This window comes from Antedon mediterranea, chromosome 5 (genome assembly GCF_964355755.1).
Source record: "Antedon mediterranea chromosome 5, ecAntMedi1.1, whole genome shotgun sequence".
NCBI classification, from domain to species: domain Eukaryota; kingdom Metazoa; phylum Echinodermata; class Crinoidea; order Comatulida; family Antedonidae; genus Antedon; species Antedon mediterranea.
Window position 1 is genome coordinate 29744327 of NC_092674.1, and position 13922 is coordinate 29758248.

General features: G+C 31.2%; 1 protein-coding gene across 1 annotated transcript; it reads right to left on the reverse strand.

Annotated features, from left to right (window-relative positions):
• Window positions 1-831: 831 nt before the first annotated feature.
• Window positions 832-13496, reverse strand: LOC140050338 (progesterone-induced-blocking factor 1-like). The gene is made up of 15 exons (XM_072095486.1): window positions 12836-13496; window positions 10468-10587; window positions 7608-7741; window positions 7182-7290; window positions 6531-6712; window positions 4694-4819; window positions 4451-4549; window positions 4118-4283; window positions 3568-3718; window positions 3249-3339; window positions 2904-3006; window positions 2488-2618; window positions 2104-2188; window positions 1783-1974; window positions 832-1622 (listed from the first exon to the last, which is right to left on the reverse strand). Exons 1-15 carry the CDS (start codon window positions 13421-13423, stop codon window positions 1557-1559), a joined length of 2343 nt encoding a protein of 780 aa, XP_071951587.1. The 5' UTR covers window positions 13424-13496; the 3' UTR covers window positions 832-1556.
• Window positions 13497-13922: the final 426 nt, after the last annotated feature.

Below are 13922 nucleotides of genomic sequence, written 5' to 3' on the forward strand. Positions count from 1 at the left end.
TACTATGGAACGTCGTTAGCGCCAGAGAGTGATCTTGACAGGAATTTCTAATAATAATATTACCTTTTTAAATTTACTTTTTAATGTATCTCAAAATATAAAATAATAAATAAACTCAATAAATCTTTATATAGATTAAAAAAAAAAAAAATGAAATAAATATTAAAAACAAAACGAAACGTAACATATAAGTAGGCAACAAATATGAGACATAAAACTAAAACACAAGAGTAAGGAAAGAATTTTTTTTTTAAGCTTACTATAATTATTTGAATTTTATATTTTTATTTATGTTCTTATTGTAAAAAAAAAAAAAAAAAAAAGAATTAAGAATAATAATTGTATTGCATTTTATATATTGTAAATATTTATTTATTTATATACCTTTGTCGTGGGTATATATGTATGCATGTGTGCAATCATGTACTCGAATATATGCACTTGTGTGTTTTGTACAGAGACATAGACCTATTGTAGAAAGGAATAGTTAAAATAAAAGAAAATAATGAAAAAAGTGGATAATACATATAAAAGTATAAAGTATATATATATATATATATATATATATTTGACCGAATTGTTTCGATCAAATCGTACTAAAAATAAAAGAAAGTACAAGAAAATAACAGAACAGAATAACAAGGGAATATATATTTGGATGAAGTGTAAAATCATTGTATTGATCATTTGAGAATGAAATGAATAAAATAGTGGTTAACGCCACAAAAGAGAAAAAAAAAATAAACTCAATAAATCGGTTTTTGCATTGTAAACATTTTATTGACATTTATTAAACAACCAAATTTCTTAGAAGTTAAATCATACTGTACTTTATAAAAATAATATTTCATTTTCATATTTTTCATTTACATTTTCATATATACTCTTTTTTTAAACATTAGGATGAACAGAATGGTAATGGCAAATATTTTAAACCATTTTATCAATAACGTAGTTAAATTTTACACAGCATACATATAATCTTTTTCTTGGGCTATCAACTCTTTTTTTCGGCAGTTTCTTTTATTTCATTATAACTTCTTAATTCTACTGGTAAAATAAAAATATGCATTTCTATTTTTTCTAATATTCATATCGCAAAGAGATTTCAACTTAAAGAAATAAATAATAGTTACACACAATGGTTTTAAGAAACATTATGTGTCTCAGGTTGACGGTGATTCATTCTTTTAAAAAATAATGTACATACGACTACGGTAAATTAAAATATTTAAACAATACTCTGTTAATATAAAAATTAAGGGATATTTGTGTTCAATAGTTTAGGAAAGTCAACTAATACCATTCACATCACAGCTAGCAACGTTCCGGATTTTACACATACTGAAGCACACAGCATACAAAATGATGTTTTTGTTTAGTGATGTGAATGCGGTATAAGAGGTGAACATCAAATTGATTTGTTCTAGCCTCTGGTCTCTCCGGAGCCTTGATACCTGTCCTAGAGGACCTCTTTAGAAACAACATCATAGCAGCTGATAACATCATTGACAAAGTTCAGAAGCCATATTCTCAAATTAATATATTTTGAGAAATTAGAGTCTTCGAGGAGATGGCCTTTGTGTGTTAAGATGTCTGTAACTGCCAATTTTTTCTTTTGTCTTAAATAAAAAAAGAATTATTTTAATAAAACAAAATTACATATAGTTTCATAAATAAACAACAATACGTCAATAAAATATTAATAATCTTATACCTAGGACCTGTTCTAGATTAGTTATTTACTTGTATATTTTTTTTTTTTTTAATCCTATAACTTACAAAGACAGTGGGTAGTGGGTTCTCTGAAGTGTTTTCTCTTGACGTACTTGTCAAGGGATGTCTTCTGTAACTATCTGACCTTGGACTGACGGCAGGCGATGACTGCCGGGTCGTATCTCTTGATTGTATACCGGAATCTCCCATCCTACGCTTACTTAAGTTAAGTACGATTTGTTTCATGACGGCTACTTCCTGTGAAAATACCAGTAATAATAATTTGAGTATATAAGAGGTGTATATATTTAATAATGTATAGATAATATGTTAAGTTTTAACATTTTAAAGTTAAGATTTCAAGATTATAAGAAATTCATCACTAACCTGACGTTGATTTAACAACCGTTCTAAATCAGCGGACAGTTGGTTCTTTGTACGATTTATTTCATTGCGTTCTTGTTTCAATGATCTATTGAATAAAGAAAAAGTAATTAAACACTGTCCAACAAGGACTGATTGCTTGCGCAATGACACAATGAAATTATTACGTTTATTTGTATCATTTTATTATCTCTACTCAGACATCCTGGAGCACAACACATCTTAAATAATTGTGTGTGATAACGGTCTTAAGGTTCGTCTATCAAACTTTATGTGACAAAAAAATGTGATGTGCCCATATATGGGTATGATGATGATTTGGGCATATTGCTACCATATTTGGGCCCATCTAACCTAGTTTGATAGTGTAGACAGAGCATTACTTACTGTATATCTTTTTCAAGCAATGATATATGCTGGGAATGTTTACTGATCTGTGAATCTCTTGTGTGTATGCTCTCTATAAGATAGTGGTATGGTTGCTGTGCTTGGTCTAGTAAACTGGTTGCATTTGACAACTACAAACAAACATATGTGGCATTAAATTTAAGGAAAATAGAATTTTAAACAGAAAGATCTTAATAGTATGCCTCTTTAAAGGTACACTTTCTTATTGTCTTGTTATTTTGCTAAGGTAGCTCTTTTTGGAATTAGAAGAACTCAAATGCCAGGGGCAGTATTGGAGACAGCTCACATGTATAATACTAAATATTAAACAAATTGAGCTCACAACCTTTGATAAGCTTATGAGCAACCAATCTAAATTGACATTTCTAAGTTATGCTTAAAATACATTTCTTTACCTCATCTCCAAGTTGGGACATTTTAGTTTTGCTTTGGTCAACCTCTTTACGTAAAGATGTGTTTGTCCTCTCCAAATTCAAAACCCTTCTTGCTAAATGTACACTTAAAAAGAGAAATGTTTATTCATATTTAAATACACTGAACTCATTTATAATTAATATAATTCATTTATTGTCTTTTATATGTCACCCGTGATGGCGGAGAAAATTTGTACAGAAATTAAGTTCACTTTTGTTTAATTCTGTCACCGTCATGGGTTTTTCTATGTTTATTTGTATGTTTTTAAATTAACGAAATAAATGAAACGAAAATGAAATAATTGATAAGCTGTGTAAATGTTGTACCTTTGTTTGAGTCTCCTTTTGGATGTCGTTGGTACGTTGACACCATACCCATAGCAGAATAATACCCTCTCTGCTTCATCCTCATTCTCATCTGAATAGAATAAATAAAATAAAGAATAATAAAGAATTTCTCCAGTAAAGAAGGTAATATTTATACTGTTGGTTGTTAAAAAACACATCTACACACTTGCGTTTATAACGCTATAATTTTTATGAAGACCGTAATATTTTGTATCAATAATCTACTATAATATTATATAAAAAAAACTATCAAAACAAAATGAGAGAGAAAAAAACTATGATATTTTGTTGTTCTTACATTCGGCAGCTTGCATGACAACATCGTCTAATTCTTGTTCCAGCTTCTCATAGATTTCTAGTTTTGACTTCTTCTCATTAATTTCTGATTCTAACTCTTTTATTCTCCGCTCAGATGATGTCTGCAGCCCGTAAAATTCTTTAGTTAAGACCTGTATAAAAAGTGAAAATATAAAGTTTACTAAGTTTTATAATGTAGCAGAAAATGTACACCTATGTCGGCTTCTTATGTTTCCTGGTTGTATTCAACCATTCATGTCAACCCGATTAAAAAATCAAATATTAGGTTGTCAAAATAACGACTTGAAATAAAAAAATGGCAGACATTGGACAAAATAGTTTTTAATTATTTTAGCCAAATAAATTAATTTGAAAAATTGCTAAAATAGAAGGGTTATATGTTGATGTAAAGTTTGCGGTACACCACATACTGTTTCTCGGCGTTTTGATCAATATACTTTGATTGTCCTCTATAAACTATATATACATGGTGTACCTCAAACTTTATATCAACATTTCATTTCACCTTCAAACTACACGTTGAATCTTACCTCAACTTTGGTTTGATGTTTGTCACAATCTAGTTGAGTTTGTTTGAGGTTCTGCAGCGTCTCCTGGTGCAACATTTGTGAATGCTCAGCATCGAACATCTTTAATCGAAGCTGATTCTGCAACTCAGAGGTTTTGGTGTCTGCATCCATTTGCAGCTTACGGTACCTAAATAACAATCAAGTCTTTAAGTTAAAGCATACTTCGTCAAACTAGTTTGATAGTGTAAACAGAGCTTTAATTTAATTATTTTTAGTTTGTTTGTTTGTTAATGGAGCTTAACAGTCAATATAAGCAGTTTCTTGAATACAGTTACTATGTACAAGATCACTTACGTGGATAGCATATCTTCAAATTTAGTATCAGATTCTCGCTGGCCTTCAAGCGCCCTCTCTCTTTCCTGAAAAGCTGTATCTCTTGCTTCACGAAGATTTCTACAATCAATTAAAAAGTAAAGAAGTAAACAGTAATATCCGAAAATGTGGTCAATAAATCTTTTCTTTTTAAATTCTTACAAGGGTAGCTCTAACAGCTGTACTACAGCAGTACAGCTGACTTGAAGAGGCCCTCTACCTTACCTATTCTCGCGTTCGTACAGCTCTCTGGTTGATGTTTTCACTTTATCAACTTCGGTATCCGTCTTCAGTCTTATTTCATCCAACTCGCGGCGTAATTTAGATTCATATTCAGCTTTAAAACGATCTCTGAAAAAGAAAGTTCAAATCGTTAAAGGGGGATTCTGGGTTTAAAATTGCTTTTAAATATCGTTTATTTATTAAATAAAAAATATCATAACAATATAGACATGTCAGAATGAAGAAGTAATAACGAAACTCGCGACGTCATGTACGTTGTGTTTGTTAACTTCAAATCTCTCTCTCTCCCCTGTCAAACGACAACCACCCGATCATTGTGAAATACATTTTTTGTAGATTTTCTAAGCTAGGCCTAAAGTGTAATAACAGTAGTAGCATATATTTATTTGACATAAATACAACATTTAGTAAAGATTACGGAGTCTTAAATTATATACTATTTTTATACCTCTCGAATAGTACAGATCGTATTATCGGCTTCACGTACTAGGCTAGGCCTAGCCTAAATCATTTGTTTTCATGGGTGAGAGCCATTCTGACTAGGGATTCCATGCCACGATGGCTACGTTAAAAACATTGGGGCCCATCATGGGCCTAGCTAGCCTACTAAACGATTGGCCCATAATAATAAAACTCGGTGGTTTCCAAACCTATCCTATCAACCAAACTCCTAAACAATCTAAACCTAAAACATTCTACAAAATCGGCTGTAAATATTGAGGCAAAAAAGGTACGATCGCCGTCCGCACGTATGGTGTCCCGATCGTCTAAAAGTAGGCCTAAAACAGGCCTAGTTTACTCTCCAAAAAAGCAGATACTGCATCAAGCAAGTAGACCAGGTAGTAGGAAGGCGACCTAGCCGATTCGGCCCAGTTAAAAATTGAGCTAGCTAGTGTAGTAGACCCTATATGCGAATTGATACTACCAGGCCTTTTAATAAAGTATTATAGGCTTGTTAAAATTAGCAATATACTTATGTTTACAAATATTCCAACTCTCTCATTCGAGCTATATTATCTATACCATTCCGGTAGGTCGAGTCGACCTTCAACCAAATACTGTACATTGTTCATGTTGTGATTATAGACGGGGTATACTCGACCCGACCAGTTTGGTATTGTATACTGTATCTGCTTATCACGTGACATGCCAGGCATGGGCAGGTAGAGCACGTGTATTGTCGTCTCGCTCTCCTCGCTCAGCAGGAATGCATACGTTACGCTTCATTGATTTTGAAGGCTTTCCCTAAGTCAGTGCGAAAATCGGCAAACGTAAAGTGCAAACATATCTAATTTTTCACTGTTTTGATGAATTTTCATAGAAAATTGACTTTATAAATGGGAAGACCGACTAAAATTACATTAGATAAGTATAATTTCACAAAAGTAATTAATATGGTTAATGATAACGAGTCGTCGGAACATTGACCATTTCACGAATTTCCTATTCTGTAAACACAGTGTCATATCGCCGTAGCTGCACTTGCAATCTGGCCTCATTTCACAGCCTTCGTTCTGCTTCACTGGGCGCTTATATAAATTGAAACTTTTACCGTTCAAGAGACAAACAAATATATTTTACATTTTTTACTATTCATTTTAAACCCGGAACCCCCCTTTAAGTGAAAGTGTCTCTATCTACTCTATCTAACTTTACACAGGGTCTATTTTTTCTGTGTTTTTAACATATATATTTATATCTAAATATTGTTAAGGCATCCTAGAATTGGCAATTTATCACTGTTGGATGTAGTTAAAATAGAACAATAAAATTATTAAGACCAATAAACAAAAATAAAACGAATGAAACAAATTCTTACCTTGATTCAACATATTTGTCATACAATTCTTCCCTAGCCTTCTTTATTCTCTCAATCTCAATAGAAGCCTGGCCTAGCTTTTCTTCTGCAAAACCATATTTACCAGTTAAATCAGACAGCTGACGACTTAGGTAATCTTTATCTTGGTTTAATAGGCTCAATTCTTGCCGAACGGTTGAAAGCTGAAAATTAAGCAAGCGTTTAAATATATAATAAGGTGTATTTAAGCACATTCAAATAAAATGTTATTCAAATAATATGCAAATTAGTTTTGTTAGATACCACTGTATATAGAGTTTAGAAACAGTGATAATTTTGGAGGATTTTTATACAGTACTGAAAGTTTAAAGGTATGCATTGTTTTGTATGTTTACATATACTGTACATTTAAATTAGATTCTGAAACCATCTTTCATGAAATGTACTATTATAACAAAGTATTAGGTAGAGTCTTGTATTCATTTTAAATGTAGGAAGAAATAAGCCATCAGAAGCGAATTGTACTAAGCATCTTCATTATGTGGTAGAGAGGCCAGTTCCTTTTCATGCCACATTATGATCCATTATTTTTTTTTTCCAGCTGAGTGGACTAGAAGTTTAATGTTATGTATGCACTTGAATCTGAAATATAAGAAGCTTATGTAATATTACCTCTTTGTGGACCTCATCTCTCTCCTTGGCAGCAGCTTGATGGGCCGCACTGACGTACGCGTACTGCTTCTTCACCTCCATCAGCTCATGTTCAAGTCCATCACGCTCTCTAAAAAAGCAAATCAATTAAAATCAATGAAATCAATCAAAATCAATTTATTTCATAAAACTAAGGATATGTATAGTACAAATATGTCATCATAGAAAGGGAACCCAAAATAAACAAAGCTTTAAGACGAGAGTCTTAACAAAACAATAAGGTAATAAGAAGATGTGTTGAGCCCAAATATGGTAGTGATACACCTAAATATGGTTGTGATATGACATCATCATGTCCATATATGGGCACATCACATTTAGTTTGATAGAGTAGAAAGAGCTTTACTCAATTTCATAGACAATATTTAAATCAAGTGATTACAATACCTTCTAACATGGTCATAGTTTTCCTTCTTGTAATCTCCTTGCTGTATTGATGATTTCAAGTCCGTAAGCTCGAAAGTTAGTTTTCTACTTTGTGTTTCAAACTGTATTCTTTCCTTATGTTCTACGTTCAAACTCTGTAAAAACAGAATAGCATTTTACAAAGTAATACTTCCACATATGGTCCTGTACTCATGAGAGGTTACATACAGCCAGCAATTGTATTTAAACTGGTTAATGTACATCTGGCCAGTACAATAGTTAATGTCCATTTAAACTGGTTAATGTACATCTGGCCAGTCCAACTAATTAATTTCCATTTAAACTGGTTAATGTCCATTTAAACTGGTTAATGTCCATCTAGCCAGTCCAACTGTATGGGTCACAAGGTACAATATCCACAGGAATGGACCTCCATGAAATTTACTCAAACATTGTGAGTGTACTGCAAAATGTCCTTATTTTAATCAGTATAGTTCTAATAAGTATACTGTACAACACAATACACAATACCACTTCATTTTATAGTATTTACTTCTTGTACAGTAGTAGTAGTAAAGAACGACTAAGTAAACATATGCTCTTCTGCACTGGCATACAATTTATTACGCAACATACTATATATTAAATGTCTATATTTCTCAAACTACTTAGCTGGATAGCCGCAGGATAATGTCAGTAAATAAGCCAATAATGAGTTTGTAGTTTAGTTGAACAGGTTCTATGACACGGCAATACCCCAGGGAAATTAGGTGTCATGAATAAATATTACGAAGCCAAATAAAATATGTTTATGATAATTAGCAGCAAGTCTGCTCCACTGTCTAACATTAAAATAGATTATCACGTTTGTATGTATATGTTGGTTCAGTTATTATTTTTAAAACAATACATAATTATTTAATTATTATTAATTTCTAATTATTAAACCAGTTTGATTGAAAACTATTATTTAACTTTGTATGCATCACACATTGTTAGCATAAAGCTATAGCCAGTAGTGGAGCACTACCAGTACAGTCCCAGAAGACATGAAAAAGGCCAAGGTCATACCTCTTTATAAAAAAGGTAGTAGAACCGATATTGGAAACTATCGCCCTATAAGTATACTCAGTACAATGTCTAAAATTTTAGAGAAGGCTGTTTTTATTCAAATCGAAAAATACCTTACTGAAAACAACGTATTGTATAAATATCAATCTGGATTTCGAGCTGCCTTCTCTACTGACACATGTTTGATAGACTTAGTTGATTCCCTTAAAACCCAAACTTCTAAGGGAAATTTCTCGGGTATGGTGTTGGTCGATTTAAAGAAGGCATTTGACACTGTAGATCATGACATTTTATGTAATAAGCTTAAATTAATGGGTATTGGATCTATTGAATGGTTCAAATCTTACTTATCAATAAGAAAGCAAATAGTAACTGTTGATGATCATTGCTCTCAATCTTGTACTGTTACATGCGGGGTTCCTCAAGGAAGTATCCTTGGACCCCTTTTGTTCTTATGTTTTGTTAATGACATGGTAACTTGTATTGATCCTGATTGTAAACTCCTTCTATACGCTGATGACAGTGCAATTGTTTATTCACACAGAAATCCAGATATTATTTCTAAGAAGCTAGGGTCAACACTAGACTCCTTGTGTGATTGGCTTGTAGACAATAAGTTAACAATTAACCTGGATAAAACTGAGTGTATACTATTTGGTTCTAAGAGAAAAACTAAAAATGTTAACAATTTTAATGTCTCAACAAATGGTAACAATATCAACACTAGTAATTGTGTCAAGTATCTGGGTATTGAAATAGATCAAAATTTAACGTGTTCTGAATATGCATGTAAAACCATTAAGAAAATTAATAATAGGCTTAAGTTTATGTACCGCCAACGTAAGATACTAAGTTGTAAGAATCGTAAACTATTATGCTCTGCTCTCATCCAATGTGTTTTTGATTATGCTGCATCTTCTTGGTTCTGTGGAACCAGTAAAGCTATCCAAAGAAAACTACAAATTGCTCAAAACAAAATGGTTAGACTCATAAAAGGAGTTGAACCCAGAAGACATATAGGTGCTGATCAATTAGACGATTATGGATTGTTAAATGTAAAATATCGAGTAAAGTTCTTGCAAATTAGCCAAGTTCATAAAATATTTATGGGCAGAAGTGCTTCATACCTAAACGAAAACTTTCGTAGAGTTAATAACTTACATGGTCACTTCACTCGTGGTAGTAAACTCAATTTTGTTGTACCTAAAGTCCAAGGCATAGTATGTAATACGTTCTATTTTAATGCAATCAGAGAATGGAATAACCTTAATATAATAACCTATTAAACAAATTTCCAACACATCTAAATTTAAAACTGAATTGAAACAATATTACAAAATTAAACATAGATAAATTATTATTGTGCCATTATATCAGATGTTTTGCTTATATGCTTATATATTTATGAACCCCGTCTTATAATGTTTGTTTTGTTAAAATTATAATTACTATCTTTTTAGGGACCACATTGGAATTAAGTTGTTTTACTTTAAACGACTTTATGTGTTTTCCCGTGCATCGTCAGACTTCATTAATCCCGCCATTTTTATTTGCTTTTTTGATGTACATGTATATTAATATTTAAGGTGATTTTATATATTATTGATGTATTTTTAATGTTATTTATTGAGATGCCAAATAAATGAAAGAAAGAAAGAAAGAAAGCTTAAACTATGAAGTTTTCTCCTAAATGGAAGAAGAAGAATTCCATGCTAAAAATTACACACAAAAAATGTTAAAATGTTAACTGTTTGGTGGCGAAAGCTGGTAAGCATTACTTCATCAATTTTTATACAGTAATTGTACATACCTCCTGTAGTTTGTGGACATCTTGTTTCCACTTGTCCACTTGCTCTTCTAACGATTTGTTCCACTCTCTTAAATCTTTGACTTCAACCGATAGAGGATGATTACTTTCATAGAATTTTATCTACAAAAATAAGAAATTTCAAATTAAGATTATGAACAGCTTACTTATTAAAGATACAATTGTCCCCATACACAATTTAATTAAATTTTTAAATTTTTTGTTGTTGAATATGCCTTTTTAATGCCAAGTAATAGTTACTCACTTTCACCAAAAACTGGATTAAAATAAATGATTTACCTGAAAATTGTCTGTTAGAAAATGGGTTTTGGATAAAATTTAAAAACGTTTCGTTTGTCTTTTTTATAAGTGAAATAATTGTTGTTTTTTTTTACAGAAGTGAATAACTTTATTAACGTTGTAAAATGGCCTAGTTAAAGTCTGATTTTAGTAATCTTCATTTTTCATGTTTTGGGGGACAATACATCTTTAAGTATCAAAACAACCTGATAATGTTGATTTAACTTATTTTGCTAAACTAGAATGCTGTTATTTAAAAATGTTCATGAATTTATTCAGTAGACGTGTAACATTATACAGGATACACAGTACTAACCATGACCTCAACTAAACAATTATAATCTACTGACTGCAACAAAAATGTGTAAAATGAAATCACTACAGGGGAGCTCTGGGTCGTTAATTAAGTACAGTAAACGAACACACAAACTTTACATACGGTATTGTTATCGTTAAACCATGGTAGAAGATTATTGAAAAAGTTTGAACATGGAGAAATTATTTTTTTGCGCATGACTTGTTTGTCCTGATAACTTAATAATAATATTATTGTGAACTATATATTTCCACAGTATGTGTCACTATATATATGGGTTAACCAAATAATTTCTAATGAAAATGATTTGAAAAGCTGGTTAAATTTAAATTTTAAAATGTTACTACTATTAATAATAAAAATAATGTTTAATACTGAGTAACTAAAAAGTGACATTATTTCCTATTGAATTGTAATGTAATACCTGTTAATTATATAGAAAAATATTTAGAATATTAAAGAATTAACATTGTTTATTATGATAAATAATCAATATACTACTGTAAATATTAAAAATAATGTTTAATACTAAAGTAAAAAGTGACATTATTTCCAGTATTACAGTACATTTTAAAATGTAATATCTGTAAATTATATTGAATAGGATTTGGAATTTTAAAGAATTAACATTGTATGTTATGCTAAATAATCAATATGCTACTGAAAATAATAAAAACAATGTTTAATACTGCAGAAAAAAAGGACATTATTTCCTATTGAATTGGAATATGATTTTGAATTTTAAAGAATTAACATTTTGTATATTATGATAAATAATCAATATAGAATATATTAAATGTACCACAGCGAGATTGGTTGTACTGAACTCAATACTATTAATAATTAATCTAACTTTAATAATATTCTGAACTGAAATCAATTTTAAATAAAGCACAATGCACAATATTGAGACCGAGACACAAAACATATAATCCTAAGGGGGAATTTAAATAAACTTTTAACACTGCACAAAATATTTCCCCAAACAACTCCTGAACAAACATGCCTAGCTGTACTAACCTGTGACAATCGAGTGCACAGCGTAAAAAGAAATTGGCAAATAAAGATTAGAACAGGAAACCGAAGACAGGACGTGAGAAAGGTCACATGACCTAGTTGCAGGCATGTGTTACAAAGTGTTTCAGCCAATCAGAGAGAAGTTCAATTGTATGTGCACAATATTTGAAACTCGATTATTTATTCTCGATTTAAAAAAGTATCTTGACTTTCCGTCTTTATACAGTATAAATAATATGATTTTTTTTGTAGAAATTAAATGTTTTACTTTTCTTGGAAATATTGGAATCTGTAGACAGAAAAACATGCCACATTCACAATTAACTTGAAAAAAAAACTCTTTTAGCAAAGAAAAAATGGTACTAAAAGTTGTTTTTTCTTTAAATAAAGCTATTTTATTGTTATTTATTCACACAGAAACCCAATAGAACAGTGGGCAAGGTTTATATTCATGTTCCTAGAAATACAGTAAATAAGTAAGTCAATTGCTAGCATTAAATTCTAAAGTTAGATTTTGTATGACTTTATTTTTTTAAATATAATAGCATGCAGAGAGTAAACTGGGTGATCGAGAAAAATTTGATCAAAAAATTGGTCTGAATTTTAACTTTGTGCTAGCTACAGTAATCATATCATAATGCTATCCAAAAAAAAGGGAAAATTGTGAACAAAATTGCAGATGGGATGGGAGGGCTTCAGCATTCGTCTACGGGTTCCAGTGTGAATTGTAAAACTTACGGCCACAAAGTCTCGGAGAGATAATTCTGAATCAGTTCTTGCTTTCAATTCGATAAATTCTTCTTCGGATAAATATAGATTCTGCATTGATTCCCTGATGTTGCCAGCTCTCTGCAACAATTCTTGATTTGTTTTCTCCAATTCCAATTGCCTCTTTGCTATTAATTCAAGTTCTGTACGCATTTTACTTTGTCGTCGACTAGAATCGTCTCTCTGAATGTTTAATTGGGCCTCTAATTTCGCCTGCAAAACATTTTTTCTGTGGAGGGCATCGTTTAATTTTTCTTCTAATTCTTCTAACTTAGACATATGTTCAGCCTTTAAATTATCAATTATCTGATTTTTCTGTGATAGTTCTATTTTTAAAAGTTGCACATCGTGAAGCAACTGTTTTCGTTCGATAAGCTGTTTTGTAACCTTTTTCGATGCACCCGTCGCAGAGCGTTTTTTCGGGTGTCCCTCCTCGAAATCGCTTGCATCTTTACTCAGGCTTAGATCTAAAGAATTGGTTAGGTCACTTGCAAGCGACGTACTGATATCTTCAGTATCTAGCTCACTAAAATCACCTGATATATCCCTTCTAGCCATATTTATAAATATTATACCATTTTTCTTTAGATATAAATATACTTTAAATACTTTTTTCTAGGCCTCTTCAATTTCGCGCTGACACGACAACAAAAACAAGTTGGCAAATTATGAATTTAAGAAATCGCGCCCTCTGTTATTAGGAATTTTCATTATGAGAGGCCACATGTTATTGGATAGTTTGATAAAATTATCTATTAAGAGACCAATCAAAAGAGCTCTAAAGTGCCATCATAATTCAACAACAGAAGCACATGTCACACACAGCAGCAGCTGTGTAATTTTTCCAGTCCAACATTTTTTACAAAAAAACAATTTTAGATCACTTTATAAATGGGTTTACTAAACTGAGAGTGTTAAGATAATGTTAATGTTGTAAAAATTGATTTGCGTCGATGAAAGAATAATGTGATTTATTAAAATTTAAGAAATAGAAGCAGTTGACTGACCCAGCACCACGTTATTTTCACAATGAAGGCTTCGAAAAACAGCTGTGGTA

What these genes read in the sequence shown, in the direction of transcription:
- LOC140050338 (XM_072095486.1), bottom strand. Translation starts at nt 13,423, where the DNA reads ATGGCTAGAAGGGATATATCAGGTGATTTTAGTGAGCTAGATACTGAA. An exon ending in ATGTCCACAAACTACAGGAG is followed by an intron (nt 7,742 to 10,467) that starts GTATGTACAATT and finishes CTGTTTTTACAG; the next exon opens with AGTTTGAACGTAGAACATAA. An exon ending in TGTCCCAACTTGGAGATGAG is followed by an intron (nt 2,619 to 2,903) that starts GTAAAGAAATGT and finishes GTTTGTTTGTAG; the next exon opens with TTGTCAAATGCAACCAGTTT.